The 14,197-nt window shown below is 47.1% G+C and overlaps 1 protein-coding gene across 1 annotated transcript in view; it reads right to left on the bottom strand.

Moving 5' to 3' along the window:
• IL16 (interleukin 16) overlaps window positions 1-14,197 on the bottom strand; it is a 126,903-nt gene that overhangs the window by 33,907 nt on the left and 78,799 nt on the right. Inside the window, exons 4-6 of the mRNA XM_002825750.6 lie at window positions 9,336-9,478; window positions 5,468-5,578; window positions 1,991-2,105 (exon numbers count right to left, since the gene is read on the bottom strand). Of these exons, the coding sequence (XP_002825796.4) occupies window positions 1,991-2,105; window positions 5,468-5,578; window positions 9,336-9,478 (369 nt within the window). The remainder of the gene's footprint in view (window positions 1-1,990; window positions 2,106-5,467; window positions 5,579-9,335; window positions 9,479-14,197) is intronic.

Here is a 14,197-nt window from a genome sequence, read left to right as displayed (position 1 = left end):
CCAGTTCTGATCCCACTGTTCTTTTTTCCTCTCTTTGACATTTCCTCTCCACCATCCTCTTGATTTAGCTATTCCCCTAGAACTGCACCTGGGCCCTCCCCTCCCCTCGCCTCCCCTCCCCTCGCCTCCCCTCTCGTCCTCCCCCCTCCATTTGCTTGGTAACTTCAGCTGTTTTTCTAATGTCCGTGCTCCCCAAATGTCTGCATTCACTTCTAACTCCCTGAACAGAGAACGGATGTCATTCCCCTGCTGGACAGCGCCATCTCGTGGTCATCCAGGTACATCGCTCTCCCTTCTGCCACTCAAACCTACACATCCTGGTTTGCCTTCCTTTTCCTCCTCCTCCTCCAGTGCCTCTTCCTCTATGTAAGGCAATGTCTTTCTCTAGTTTACTAAGACCAGAAACCTTCCAGTTCTCTCTGACCTGCCCCGCCCTTTGCGACCTCTGCTCAGGCTCTGTCACTTTTCTCATCTGCTTCCTTCTCCTCCCAGGGTTACCGCCTCTGGGCAGTCCTTGGAGCTGGAGCCTGGGGCTCACAATGGCCCACTTCATCCTACACTCTGCTTCCTGAAGCCTCTGAAAACCCTGGTCACAGCAGGTCCCTCCCATAGTATAAAAATCTTCAGGGCTCGCCATTGCCCATACCCTAAAATCCGTATGCGTAATTCTGCATAGTGCTGGGGTTGATAAACTTTTTCTGTAAAGACCCAGATAGTAAAAGTTTTAATCTTTGTGAGCTGCAACCACTCCACACTATGCTGTAACATGAAAGCAGCTCTGGATGACGGGTACATGGGTGAGCGTGCTCGAGTCCCCAGAAGGCTTTTTTATGGATACTAAAATTCGGATTTCATTTCATTTCCACATGTCATAAAAGAATCAAAAACACTTTTAAATGTTCAACCATTTAGAAATGTAAAAACCTTTCTTTGTTCATGAGATATTGAAAACAGGCAGTGGGCCAGATTTGGCCCACAGACTGTAGTGTGCCTACCCTGCCCTAAGCAAGTTAGATGATTAAAGGTGGTTAGGCTCCCAGCGTAGCTTACAGAAACTGAGCTTACAGAGAAGAGTGAAAATGCTGTGAAGTCACTTCTCTTCAGACCTCTGGTGTATGGCCCAGTCCTTGGCCTGCAGTGGGTACTCTCTGCCCTGTGACTTCCAGCCCCTGAACTTTGCCTCCTGAGTTGAAACCTGGCAATCTCTTTGGGCCAAACCTGTTGCTCAATAATCCATGCATGACTTTAGGGTGGAGGTGGGGGTGGGGGAAACCCTGACTCTCCAGGACAAGAAGACAGGCAGCTCTGTTTCCCCGGCCCGTCACTCCCAGGATGGCTGAGGCTTCTGTCCTGTGAGGATATGAAAGAGTTGAGAGGGGGTGGGTCGATGGAAGAAAGGTGGGTGGGGAGTGGAAGAGAGGGTCCCTGTTGCAGATCATGAGCTCTTCAGGAATCATGCCTGATTGTTTGTCTCTGTATTCCTAGACCCTAGGATTCAGTACGCTCCTAGCGAATGTTTATCAGACTCATCTGTTGCAAGGGTTGGAAGCATTGAACCTCGTTTCCCTATGGTTGTGGGTTAGGAAGGACAGGGAGAATGAAGGAGAGGGGGTGTTAACGGATCCCAGCAACTGAGACAGGATCTTGGATGGAAAGGGAAAAACAGCCGAGAGAATGGGTGAGAGGAGGGAAGGGTCAGAAACAGACCCCTCAGATTTTAGTCCAACCCAGGCTGGCCCCAAGACCAGCTAAGGGGTAATGGTACCAGGGGCTAAATGTGCAAACATGCACAACCAACCTGCCAGTCATAATGAAGACCCCCCCTCGGGGGAGCTGTGTCCCCACTGCCTGCAGACCCCAGGATGCATGCTGACCGTATCCTGACAGCTCAAGACACATTTTGCATTCCCAACATCTTCTATGGCCCCAGAAATTCTGGATTCTGCTTCTGATTCCTCCACCATGGTCTGAAAAGGGCTGGGAAGCCTACCTTCCTGTAGCCTTCCATCGGCTGCTGCTGCTCCCCCTGCAAAAATGGTTTTGACGTAAATCCCAATGGGGCCATAAATGCTGTCTTTTCCCCCAACGATGCTGAAGCCCAGACCCTAGGGAAAAAAAGAGAAGGTCTGATTTAGGGGTAGTATTCCATGCTTCTCATTGGGCTGATGCCTTCTGAGGGCCTGCCTCAGCCCTGAACAAAGGGATTAGGAAGGAGAGAAGATGCCTTTGGTCTCAGAGGTCTCAGAGCTTAACAACAACAACAACAATAGAAATAGCAAGAGCAGCGGCATGAAGGCCAGCCTGGGCTGGGTAGTGTCTGGAGCTTTTGCGGGAATCTGATGCTTCCCACACAGAGGGAGGCTGGATGGAGACCAGCACCCTGGCTCTGTCCCTCCAGTTGGCAATCCTGGGCCAATCACTTTCTGCTTCTGAACCTCAATTTCCCTCTTTTTAAAATAATAATGACATTACCTAACTCACAGGGTTGTGTTTGAAGTAAAATGCCTAGCAACAATCATAAAAATATCAACAATAGTAATAATAGTAGCAGCTTTACAATGGTATCCCTTCTCCCATCAAAGGCCTTCTCAATCCCCTTCTCAAGGGCATCCCTCCAATCACGTGCTCTCCCTCCTGCACCTGCTCTATCTGCCATTGTCCTAGGTGATTCCCATGAGCCAATAAACATATCCTGGAATTGTGCAGGTGGCTCTGGGAGAAGAAACTCATAGCTCAGGAGATAGTTCCAGCTGGAGAGCAGCCAGAAGGCAGTAGAGAGAAGGCCAGACAGGAAGAAGTCCCGGGAAAGGTTGAGTGAGGTCTACAGCAGGAAGATGAGGGAGGGTGGGCACAGCTTCCCCTACAAATCGCCCAGTGAGTTCACAGAATGGCCTGGCAGACCTGAAAAGCAGCTAAGGAAATGCATGTGACTTGCTCAATTTTGTTGAGGACTAAGGCACCCCATGCTGCCCAAGAGGGCATAGCTTGAGTCTAATAAGCAGCTTTCTAGACTATAAGCTCTCTGAAGACAGTAAATGCGTCTTATTTCTGTGTCTGGCCTCAGGCAGGTGCTCAAGAAGCACGTATTACAGGATAAAGGTATAAATGCACCTGGTGGCCAGGCTTTTGGGTCCAACCTACAAGCATGCCAGGCAGTGGCTAGTAGCTTGGCTCCTAGACAGACCCTTTAAAGTGATGGCCACTGCTGTAACAGAACCATTGCTCATGGGCAGTTTACTTTAGGCCAGAGCTGCTCCACTGATAAGGAGCATCACCCCATGCCACAGAGACAACACGCTGTCTGCCATCTTCTTGACACTGCAGGGAGTCAGTGGGAGAGCCGTGGGGATGGGCAGTTGTTCTAAGCCTCTGGTGAAGGTGGTGTGTGTTCCAGGATGGGCAGGACAAATGGTGTCCGGGAGTAGCACAGGCTTAGGAAAAGGTGAGGTAGGAGCCCCTTTAGGGCTCCTCCATGGGCCCCTAGCCTCGTCCTGGCCGAGATGGCTGCTCTAGACTCAAAGTCTCACCCATCCTGGGGACTCAGGATGGCATCATGGTTAAGAACAAGGCCCAGGGGTCAGGCAGCCTGGGGTCATTGCCTTGGTTCGGCTCCTCACTAACCAAGTGACCTTGGACGAGTCACGCAACCTCCCAGGTCCCCCGTCTCCATATCTATATACACACATACACACAGAGATATTCATTAGAGATAGCATCTCCCTCTGCTGCCCAGACTGGAGTGCAGTGGCTCTATCACAGCTCACTGTGGCCTTGAATTCCTGGACTCAAGCAATCCTCACACTTCAGCCTCCTGGGCAGCTGGGACTACAGGCATGTGCCAGCACACCGGGTTAATTTTTTTATTTTATTTTATTTTATTTATCTTATCTTATCTTATCTTATCTTATTTTATTTTGTTTTTGTAGAGACAGGGTCTTACTATGTTACCCAGGCTGGTCTCCAACTCCAGGACTCAAACAGGAGGCCTCCCGAAGTGCTGGGATTATAGGCGTGAGCCAGTGTGCCCGGCTGCACGTCTATAAAAGGGAGATAATAGGAGGGTTGTTGTGGGGATTAAAGGAGTTACGGTTGCAAAGCCCATAGCACAATGCCCCGGTTTTGGTGGCTGGTTTTACTGTGTGATTTGCTTTTGACTCTACCTCAAGCACTTGCTGATCGCTCTGGCTCTCCTCCTCCCCACTGCTTCACTGCTACTTGTCATCCTGTTAGTGACGAGATCTTGGGGTGTAGGTTGTATCGCCAGATAGTGGGAAGCCTGCTTTATTTCTGAACTCATCATCACTCCTCTGTACATGAGGATTTCTATATCAAATGATTCATCTTCTTCCACCCCCCGGCCTCATAAAGATTACTCATTGAATGCACATTTTGTGCACACCAAGATAACTTAAACCATTTTTGGCCATCTTCACATGAGTTTTGGTGGCGTTTACCATTTCACCTTCTTTTGGGCACTGCAAACAATTTAAAAGTCAATTCAAAAAAATACTACTACCGAAATTGAAGCGGAAAAAGCATTGTGATTTACTAATCAGAAAATGGGGTTGTTCAGAGAAAGTCAGCATAGAAGACAGTTACTCCCTTGTGATCAGAAGAGCATTCATCCCAGCATCTCTCATGTCTCTCTTCTTTTTTATTTCCTGCTAAGCTCCCAGCAGACAGAAGGAACAGGAGATGGAGGGAAAGAGGACTTGAGGTGTATGGTGGGGCCCCTCCCCCTGGACAGACCATAAGTAGCAATTAGGTCCTCCCCTCACACCACACAAAAAATTATATTACATAAAGAAACCACCCTTTCATTATTTTAGCACCTGGGTTGCTTGGGCTGGCCTGAGAGCTTTGCAGTCAACCTCACGCACAAGGTGGCATGTTCTGGGAGCAGTGCAAACCTGTGTACATCCCCTACCTCACTACCACCACCAATACTTTTGTATCCCCTTTGGATATATCTCAATTGTGAAGCAGAGATCAGTATGATGCTTCATCATCTTGAGAGAGGTAGAGTTAGTTCTGACTCTTCCAGATGCTACAATTGACAGCCAAAAGCACTATCAACCATTGAATTTCCCACATGTAGTAGGTAGCATATGTTTTTATAAATTAATATATGGGTCCCTGCTTTATTATGCCAACATCTGAATGGCAGAGGTAAACTCAGGATCCAGAAATCTATGTAAACAATTTGGATTTATATATCAGGTAAAATTAAGTCCTGGAAACTACTGTGCCAGGAATGAATTAGAGAACAAGCTTTGAAAGTGCTAAGGCAGCTGGCAGGGACTGGCATCCTTTACAAGAAAACGATCACTTTGTCTAATTAGAAAAATGTGTGCTGCTTGGACTCAGCCAGTTGTGAGTCCAATTCCCATCCTTCCCTGGACACAGCAGCTCCTTGGAGACTGGTGCCGCCCCCCAGGACTTCCTGTTGGCCACAATCTCTTCTTACCTTAGCCTGGCCCTTCATCAGCACGATGTTGGAGATGACTGAAGCCTGGAGGCCCCCAGATGGCTGCACGAGCTGAGCTGTGCTCAGGGACCGTGTTGGTCTCGAAGTTCCCTGCAACAAGGAACCAGAGTGGGCAGAAGATTAGCCACATAGGACAGCAGCACGTGCCTCACAAGGAAGGGGGAAAGCCCAGCCAAGGAGAGGAACCAAGTCCTCTTTCTCCTAAGGGCAGGCAGCATAACGACCAGAATGTGGTTAGTTGGGTGTGGGTAGGATTCTGGTGGGGAGGGACTTCCTTGGTTCTAGGAGCCTGCTTTGCTGAGCCTGATGTAGATGAGCAGCCAAAAGGCTCACTAAGGTTTGTCAAGGAAGTAGGGCCCAGGTCAAGTCAACATCACAGAACACGCTGCCTCCAGGACAAGTCCTCATAACTGAGGTCTCAGGCAGAATTTGGGAAGCCAGCCACCAAGAATGCCCTGAGACTATGTTCAATCCAAGACACATTTACTGAACTCCCCTTGTGCCAGGCAGGAGGTGGTGGGCAAGGGGGCGGAGCCCAAAGACTTCAAAACTCAGAATGTAATTTTGGGGTAGGCAGACAGGCTTAACTATTTGTGAATGAGAAGCAGAGCTGTGTGCCACAGGAAGCCACCTTGCAGAGAGGAAATACAGGTTGGTGGTGAGAGCTTAGACTTGGGAACCCCATTGCCTGTGTTCTTCTGCCTCTGCCCATTATCAGTTGGTGGGTGACCTTAGCTTAGTGACTTAGCCTTCTCTGCCTCAGTTTCCTCAGCTGTAAAAGCATGGTCCTAATGGGGCCTATCTAACAGTGTCGTTTTGAAGAATAAATCTATGCGAGTGCTTAGAACGGTGCCCGACACATAGGAAGTGCCTTAGAAATGTTTCTTGTCATTATTATAAATTCTAAGACTGTTTGCTACTTTCAGCATTTAATATTTGGAAAGAGTCTGTCTGAGGCTGAAGGCTGTGCTTCCCGCATGTCCACGAAAGCAGACACACCGACTGTGAATGTGGAGGTAGCTGCTTGCTCCCTGCTCTCTGATATCGGAGATGCCGCAAGGTGAAACCTGGAGCCTGGGCTGCTGACTCCCAGGCCCATGCTGTCCCCATGCTGCCTGGACAGAGGAAGCAGCAGGGCATGGACTCTGAGCTGCCCGCATTCATATCCATCCTGCTGCTATGAATTAGATGACCTTTGGAAGGACACTTCACTTCTCTCAGCCTTGGCCTCTGCACCTGTCAAAGGTGGATATTAACAGTACTTAGCTCTTTGGGTTGTACTCCCTTGGCTGTATAGCTGTTTGGGTAACAAATACATGAATCTATGTAAAACACATAGCCTCATGCCTGGCAGGCAGAAAACATGGAAAGCATGTCTTCTTTATTACTAGCATTCCCTGGATAGCGATCTCCTCCTCTCTGGATCACCCTCTCTCTTGTTGGCTTGCAGCTGCCCACACCTGATGGGCTGCTCTCTCCAAAGTCACCCAGGAAATACCCAGGTCCTGTAAGCCACTCCCTGGCCTTCCCATCCACTGTGGATCCCACTCTCCCTTCTTCTCTTCCAGAAACAACCTTTCTCTGATAACTCCCTCTCCTCCTCCTTTGGAGGGCTGTGATGAAGACAACGTGAAATCACGCATGGACATCCGTGGTGGTTAATTTTCTGTGTCCACTTGACTGGGCCACATGGGTGCCCATATATTTAGTCAACCATTATTCTGTGTGTGTCTCTGAGGGTGTTTTGGAATGAGAGGAGCATTTAAATCTGTAGCCAAAGCAGATCACTCTCCCTGATGCAGGTGAGCCTCATCTAATCTGTCGAAGTCCTGAATAGAGAAGACTGACCTCCCCTGAGTTAGAAAGCACCCTTCCTGCCTGACTGCCTTTGAACTAGGACATCAGCCTTTTTCCTGTCTTCATATTCCAACTGAAAAATCAGCTTTTCCTGGGCTTGAGCCTGCTGGCCTTTGGATGGGAACCACACCATTGGCCCTCCTGGTTCTCAGGCCTTTAGACTCGGATTAGGTCTAAACCATAGTCTTCCCTGGGTCTCCAGCTTGTCAATTCATGCTATAGATCTTGGAAATTGCCTACCTTCATAATCCCATAAACCAACCAATTCATTATAATCAATCTCTCTCTCTGTGAATGTGTGTATGTATGTGTATGTGTGTCTGTGTATGTGTGTCTATCTATACACCTCTTACTGGTTCTGTCTCTGACTAATATAGTGTCTAATTGCCTCCTAAACTTTGAGGAGTTAAGTGAGTAGAGGGAATAACTGAGTCTCCCACTCCTGTCCCATAAACACTGCCAATCTCCTGAAGCACTCCTTCCTGGTGGAATGTAACCCCTCAATTCTCTTCAACACAGTCTCCCAGGCAGCTACTACTGGCTGATCTTTAGCCCATCCCTGCTGGCCAGGTAGGCCTCCTGTTCCCAAGGACCTGTATCCTAGTGCATGAGGCAGCAAAGACAGGAGGCAGCTTCCCCCAGGAAGTACCCGCTGGCCCAATCCTCAGGGACCCAGCACTGGCTGCAGATATTGGAGGGCTCCCGTGTACTCCTGTATGACCCCAGATGTGCAGAAAACCAGGGACTGGGAAAGTTCTCAGCTCAGGGTGGCACCAGGGAAGCTATCTTCTTCTAACACTGGGACACCACACTCCCAGTTTGGGAATGAAAAACATATTGACTCAAGGAAAGGAAGGGAAGAGAGAAATGAAATTCACTGAGCATCTATTATGTGCTATGCAGGGAAACATTGCTTGACCATGGAGACCCTCCTTGGGAGAGTCAGTTGGTGAGATGAAATGCTAACATAAATGACACTCACAAGACAGGCTGGGTGAGCACTGTGAGAGGAGTGCAGTTGCTTCCTGATGGGCATTTGGGAAAATGTGAAGTCCACGCCTTTGGAGGGATCAGGAGCGTTCCCAGGCAAAAGGGAACCTTAGGAAGGCTTTTGAAGGCTGGGGCAGTTTCTAGAGCTAGAGCTAGAGATCAGAGAAGGAGGGGTGAGATGCTACAGACAGAGGGCGCTGTGTGACCAAAAGTGGCAGCGTGCAGCACAGCGTGCTGTGGCCGGAGCTGAAAGGCATGCTGGGGGGACACGTGTAGGGTACACTGTGCTTTATATCGGCTTAGCTCTCTGCCTGCAAGCTGACACCTGTAGTGGGAAGGTCATGGACTGAGGAGCACACAGGGCAGTTTAAATTCTGGTCCTATAGGTTTTAAGATGCATAAACTCAGCTACTCACCTTGCCAAGCCTCAGTGTCCTACTATAAAATGGGGCTAACAACATATTCCTTTCTAAGCTTGTTTTAAGAATTAGAGGAAATGTTGGTAAAGCAAGTCAATGTATTACAGGAGTGAAAAGCCTTTTTGTACAGGCTTCAGAGTCGTAAAGATCAGCCTTGAAGTCCCAGCCCTGTTTCTCCTCAACAATGTGAATGTGCATAAATCCCTTAACTTGGCCAAGCTGTAGCTCCCTCTTCTACCTCTTAGGAGTATGTGCAGATGAAATAAAGCAATCCACGCAAAGCCATAGTTCAGGGTCCCCCCACGTGCCGTGTTCTCTACATGTTAGCTCTTAATAGCACACACGTGGCAGCAGTTGCAAGTGCCTGGCACAAGGGGGCGCTCAATGGATGACCATTTCTATTGCGGTTCTCAGCCCAGAGATGGTTGTACCTTCTTGCAGCTACTAAGCAAGATCCTCTCCTCTGTAGTTCTGCGGACAAAAAAACTACTGGGAAGTCCTCTTCAGCCACTGTTAATGTTGGGCCCCTCCCTTCTCCCCGGGAGAAACTCTTCTCCGAGTTTCCCTCCTTCCATTCTTACCGCAGCCTTTCCTGCTGGACAGTCCAATTGTTGAGAGAGGGACTTCCTGTTACTGCAGAGAGAATAAGGGTGCCTGTCTGCGGGCGCTGCAGATTTCTTGGTCATTGGAAAATCAATTTCTCTTGTGCAATAGGGATTAACACCTAAATCAGAAGAGGAAAAACAGCAAGAAATCATTTGTGCTCTCAAAATGCAATGTTCAACTAAGAACAATATCAGCCCCCACCAACTGCCAGCCCCTCATTAGCCAGGGGCCAGTGTGACTGTAAACCACTTAACACTCTGTGCCAGGTGCGTGGTGGGGAGAGGTGGCCGCGGAAGACATGAGCAGCATTTTCATGATCTCCACGCGTGCTGTCTGTACTGCAGGGTGCAGATGGGACTCTCACTTCCATTTTACCTCCATTCAATGCAACAGGAGTTGACTGGCATCTCCTGCAAGTCAATCAGTGTGCTGAGCTCTCAGAAACCACAATGCTGCATCAGATCCAGGCCCCGGTGTTTCCAATCCCAACCAAGGAGAAAAAGGAGGAAAACACAAAGGTTTCCGAGGACAAGCACAAACAGGCGAGACCCAGTAGGAACAGGGGCAGGGGAGATCCTATCTGACTGCCTCTTACACAGGCACTCACACACAGGGATACATACACACGGAGACAACTCTTGATTCCTTGGATATCTGCAAAAATGCAAAGTGACAGGCTTCCTCTACTTTGTGGAAACCATAGACTTCCTGTCATTCAACCAGGAACTCTACCCTCCCTACCTCTCTACCCTACCACATCCAGCTGGGAAAACCTTCACAGATGATCTGATTTAACCTGTCATTGTCTACAACAGTGCTTCCCAAATGAAATATAATGCCAGCCACCTAAGTGATTAAAAAATTTTCTAGTAGCCACATTTAAAAAGTGAAAAGAAACAGGAGAGATTAATTTTAATAATATATTTTATTTGGTCTGTTATATCTATTGTTCTTTCAACATATACATAATCTGTAAAATTATTAGTGAGATATTTTACATCCTTTTCTTCTTGCACTTAGTCTTTGAATCCAGTGGGTCTTTGATAACTTTCTGCACATCTCTGTTTGAATAAGTCACATTTCAAGTGCTCAAGACTACATGTGGCTAATGTGTTGGGCAGTTCCGTTCTAGAGGCCAGGAGAGGGGCAGGGTTTTCCTAGTATCCTGAGGGCCAAGTAAGGCTCAAGTGAATGGACAGGCTTTTGTGAAAAATTCCCCCAGAGGAAAAGGTAAGATTGGTGGTAATTCAAAGGAAACACAGGATGGAGCACGGTTGGGTTTGCTTTTATTTTCAGGATTGGAAAGACTTAAGCTTATTTACAGGCTGAAGAGAAGAAGCCACTGGCCAAGGTAGCTTGAGAAGAAAAGAGGAGTGGTATCCCTGAGGGTGTGAGATCCCTAAAGGGGGATGAGGAAAGGAACAAAGACAAGGTGAAGAAGGGAGAGGTTTTGGTCCATCGGGGCCCAGAGAGCGGCTGGGGAAACCTGCTCCTGCAAGGACAGCTGCTCCCAGCAGCTGCCTCAGCGCGAGTAGGTGGCCGTCTCTGAGTTACAGGGACCAACTGCTCCCAGATGGACCAGGAGGGAGAGGAAGCCAGAAGATTCAGAAAACCACACGCTGCAAAGAGAGGACACAGAATCAAGAAAGGGGGGTGAGAGGAGAGGCTAGAGATCCTCTAGTGCTAACTCTGCCTGTGCGTTTTATTTATCTGGAGTGTTTAATAGAAAGGTAGATTTCAGTGCTCCACCCAACCTATTGATCTATATCTGCATGGATCGGGTCTGGGGAAACCTGTATGTTTGTCAGCCTGTGCAGGTGATGCAGGCGGCTTGTCATTTGTCCTTTGGGAACCCTGCTGGAGTTACTCCTTCCTCTATCAGTGAGGAAATGGAAGTCTAGAGGGTTCCGAATCAGTGAAGAAACAGTCTGAGGCATGACCTCGGCCTCCAGAATCCCAGTCTCCCTGCATTCCCTCCATCCACAGCAGTGCAGGGGTGACCTGTGACTTGAAGGTGGCCAGTGGTGCATGGTTTGGGTTCAGAGGGAATGAGGATGAACAAACAGGCTGCCAACTTGGAATGGTTCACAGAGCAGATCAACCTGACCTCAGAGCCACAGGAGAGCCCAGTGCAACTACTCAGGCCACACCCAGCGCCGCTTGTGTGGGGGCTCCAGTTCCCACTAGGCATTCAGATCTGCAGGGACGCAGGCCAGAGTCAGGACAGAGTGGGTTCTCCAAAACTCTTCCTGGTCCGGGGTCGATTTCAGCACCCACTTCGGCCCACTGTTTCTGAACATTACTTGTTGATGCACTCCAGCCAACTAGGAAATGTACCAAAATTATCATCTCCATTGGGGGAAGTTTAAATCAGTTAAGTGTAGAGTATTAAGTGAGTTAACTGAAAACTGGTTATTACAACCCAATGCAAAAAAAAACAAAACAAAATAGTTATTGAAAGGGGAGCTATATATTGTCATGATTATATACAAAAAAGCTATATTAGTATATTAGAGCTATATATTGTCATGAGTTTATAATTTAAAGTTATGTTGAATTACAAAATGGTAAAATCCATGGAAAAGGGATGAATAACACCAAGCTAACTTCCTCATCTTTCATGAGGGGGACAATTTGGAAAATGTTATGTCAGGTATGAATTAATTGATTAAACTTAACTGGGTAATTAATTAAAACTTAAAGGAAATCAGAAGTAGAGACAACAATTAAATAAAGCTTTCACAATCATTATAGCAAGAGGCCAAGAACAAACAAATGGCAAGGAACCATCAAAATAAAAAGCATAAAAAGAGCTAAGTAAAAATAAATATGATCTATAACACTGATTTCAACTATTTGAGCTTCTTTTCTTTTTTTAAAATGGAGTTTCGCTCTTGTTGCCCAGGCTGGAATGCAGTGGCATAATCTCAGCTCACCACAACCTCTGCCGCCCAGGTTTAAGTGATTCTCCTGCCTCAGCCTCCTGAGTAGCTGGGATTACAGGCGTGCGCCACCACACCCAGCTAATTTTGTATTTTTAGTAGAGACAGGGTTTCTCCATGTTGGTCAGGCTGGTCTTGAACTCCTGACCTCAGGTGATCCGCCCACCTCGGCCTCCCAAAGTGCTGGGATTATAGGTGTGAGCCACCGCGCCCGGCCTTGAGCTTCTCTTCTTAAAAAAATTGCCAAATTTGCTTTCAGGGACCTAACTGCATATCATTTGCATGAGATTAACAAAACAAACAAAAAAGGCAAAATAAAAGGAACTGATTGTAAATAAGTGATGCCAGAATCATTCTCTATTCATTTAGAAAAAAAAAATCTACCTAGATTCTTACATCATATCAAACACCAAAAATAAACTACAGATAATACAGTAAATTTGAGGGAAAAAAGATATATCATTTACAAATTAGAAGAATATATAGTCACAGACTTAATAGTTATCTGAATGTGGAAGTAACTTTCACATTAAAAAAGAAAAGATCAGTAAACTTGACTACATAAAGATTAAAACACCTTAATCTTAAAAAATTAAAATAAAAACAACGAACTGGAGATAGTATTTTCAACAAGTATGATGTCAATTATTAATTTAACCAAGAGGCTTTTTATAAGTTAATGATAAAAAGATGATTATTTCAATAAAGAATAGGCAAACTCACCAAAAACAAAATAAATAAATGAAGGAATGTTTAACTTCACCTGTATGAAGAGGTACTCTTTGCAGGGGGCAGAACAGGCTCTCACTCTGTTGCCCAGACCAGAGTGCAGTGGCACAATCATGGTTCACTGCAGCCTCAACCTCCCGGGCTCAAGGGATCCTCCTACCTCAGCCTCCCCAGTAACTGGGAACTCAGGTACGAGCCATCATGCCTGGTGGGTTTTCTTTTTTAAAAAATGTTTTTGTAGAGACATGGTCTCACTATATTGTCCAGGCTGATCTCAAACTCCTGGGTTCAAGCGATCCTCCTGCCTCGGCCTCCCAAAGGGCTAGAATTACAGGCATAAGCTGTGGCAGCCAGCCTAGGTACTTTTTTTAAAATCTATTTTTATCAGTGTGTCAATCAGGGTTTGGGAAGAAACAAAAGGCACACTCAGTTGGGATTCTGAGAATTGGGTAAAGGAGCCATGCACAGAGGGGTGGCTGGGTTAGAAAAATAATGAGGCCTATTGAGGTACCAGACGCTGTTACCACCCCAGGCTTGAAGGTGGGGAAATGGTGTTACCAGAGCCCAGTGGGCACTGGAACCAACAGGCCACCCTGACACAATTTATTGTCACAGATGGGCACAGCCCACCACCAGCACTGCAGCACCAAGGTAGGGGGAGCAGGGGAAGAAACACCCTGGTGGCTCTCTTCCCCCTGCCAGTCCTCCATTGATGCGTGTCATTGACTGAACTCAATCAGAAGCCAGAGAGCCAAGGAGCCCTGGGGATGCCAGGGAGCCAGGGAGCTCTGAGGGGTTCAGCTCCCAGGGGGCAAGAGGGCCTGGCTTCAGGGGCACGTGGCCTGCACAGCCACCTGGGACCCTGTGATTGAAAAATCCCAACTTGGTTCAAATATTTTCTTCTACCTTTTTGAAATTATTCATATATTTTTTGAACAGCAATCCTGCCTTTTCATTTTACAGTGAGTCCTACCAATTGTATAGCTGGTCTTGGGTGCAAAACAAAACAGTAAAAAAGCAAAGAATGGGTGAGGGAGAAAGGGAAAGGAGAAAAACCTGTAAATCTGTAAATTGCTGTAAAGCAAATATTTATCAAAAATCATAATCCCATGTGAGCTATGATTGAAGAAATAGGTATTCATATACATTATTGAAAGAATATTAGG

This window comes from Pongo abelii, chromosome 16 (genome assembly GCF_028885655.2).
Source record: "Pongo abelii isolate AG06213 chromosome 16, NHGRI_mPonAbe1-v2.0_pri, whole genome shotgun sequence".
NCBI lineage: Eukaryota > Metazoa > Chordata > Mammalia > Primates > Hominidae > Pongo > Pongo abelii.
This window is presented reverse-complemented; position numbering and strand designations above follow the sequence as displayed.